We start from the raw sequence: 1,481 nt of genomic DNA on the forward strand, positions 1-1,481 counted from the left end.
GAATGGATGCTCAGCTTTCCAAGTGAGGCCATTATCCCTGCACTCTCTCACTGAGCACAATCTCTCCTCATTGTCTGAACTTAGAGCAGCCACAAGTTCAAAGCTCCCACTAGCCCAGTAGTACTCACCAGTGACTTATATAGACCACTTAAAATCTGTGACCCCTATCTCTCTCCACTTTCTCCCATGGCTCTGACACTGTAAGAGTACGACAGGAAGCCCAGTGAAGCTAATGGAAACATGACCTTGGACTATAGCAGGCTTGGATTCAGGCCCTAAACAAGCCTATGGTATGTCTATTTTATTTTAACCTAAGGAAATTGATTGGTTAGCATTGTCCAAACATGGATTTCCTGATAGCTTTTCTCAGGGCCTCCTTGACCTCTTTGTTCTTCAGGCTGTAGATGAGGGGATTGACCAGGGGAGTCAAGACAGTGTAGAAGACAGAGAGAACTTTCTTGAAGTCTCTCAGTGTGTTGGTTGTTGGGAACATATAGGCAATCAGTAGAGTTCCATAATACATGGTCACCACAATGAGGTGGGAGGAGCAGGTGGAAAAGGCCTTTTGCCTCCCCGTGATGGAAGGGATTCTCAGGATGGTCACAATGATGCAGATGTAGGACATCAAGGTAAGTAGGAATGGGACCACTAAGAAAATCAAGCTGAGTGTGAAAGCCAACATTTCCATCAGGTGAGGATCATTACAGGAGAGATTTATCAGGGGGATAGGATCACAAAAGAAATGGTCAATACCATTGGGGCCACAGAAAGCTAACTGGGATATCGGCAATGTTATTATGCCACTACAGAGGAAGCCACCTATCCAAGAGCCACCTATAAACTGGAGGCAAGACCTGCCACTCATATGGGCTGCATAGTGCATTGGATTGCATATCGCTAAATACCGATCATATGACATCACTGATAAAAGAAGGCATTCTGTAGCAACCATAGAAGTAAAGAAATAATATTGTGTGAGACACCCACTAAATGAAATAGTTCTGTCCCCACTCAAGAGAGTGGTCAGCATGCTGGGCAGGATTGTTGAAGTGTAGCAGGTCTCCAGGCATGACAAGTTCCCTAGGAAGAAGTACATGGGGGTGTGAAGGCAACAATCAAACACAATAAGAACCATAATGAGGATGTTCCCGGCCATGGTTGCCATGTAGATCACAAGAAACAGCAGGAAAAGAAAGATTTGAAGTTCAGGGAGAGTTCCGAATCCCAGGAGGATGAATTCTGTGATGGACGTTTGATTTCTCTGTTCTGGGTTCATCATAGGTTGTGTCCATGGGAAAGAAATTCACTCTGGGATATAAATGAAGAACATTCACTCAATAAAACATCAGCATTGTTTTCATTGTCCCCCCAGCTGGCTATCGGAACAATAGCTAAGTAGAGAGTGGAGGCTAGCGGATGGGAAAGGGAGAAAATGCCATCTCACTTGACTCCTGGGATAAATTTCATATCTGATCAGCCTG

The 1,481-nt window shown here is 44.6% G+C and overlaps 1 protein-coding gene across 1 annotated transcript; it reads right to left on the bottom strand.

The window, feature by feature from the left end:
* Window positions 1–328: 328 nt before the first annotated feature.
* Window positions 329–1,279, bottom strand: LOC128847203 (olfactory receptor 10A7-like). The gene has a single exon (XM_054046567.1). The coding sequence runs from the start codon at window positions 1,277–1,279 to the stop codon at window positions 329–331; it is 951 nt and encodes a 316-aa protein (XP_053902542.1).
* Between the last annotated feature and the right edge of the window lie 202 nt (window positions 1,280–1,481).

This window comes from Malaclemys terrapin, chromosome 13 (assembly GCF_027887155.1).
Source record: "Malaclemys terrapin pileata isolate rMalTer1 chromosome 13, rMalTer1.hap1, whole genome shotgun sequence".
Taxonomy (NCBI): domain Eukaryota; kingdom Metazoa; phylum Chordata; order Testudines; family Emydidae; genus Malaclemys; species Malaclemys terrapin.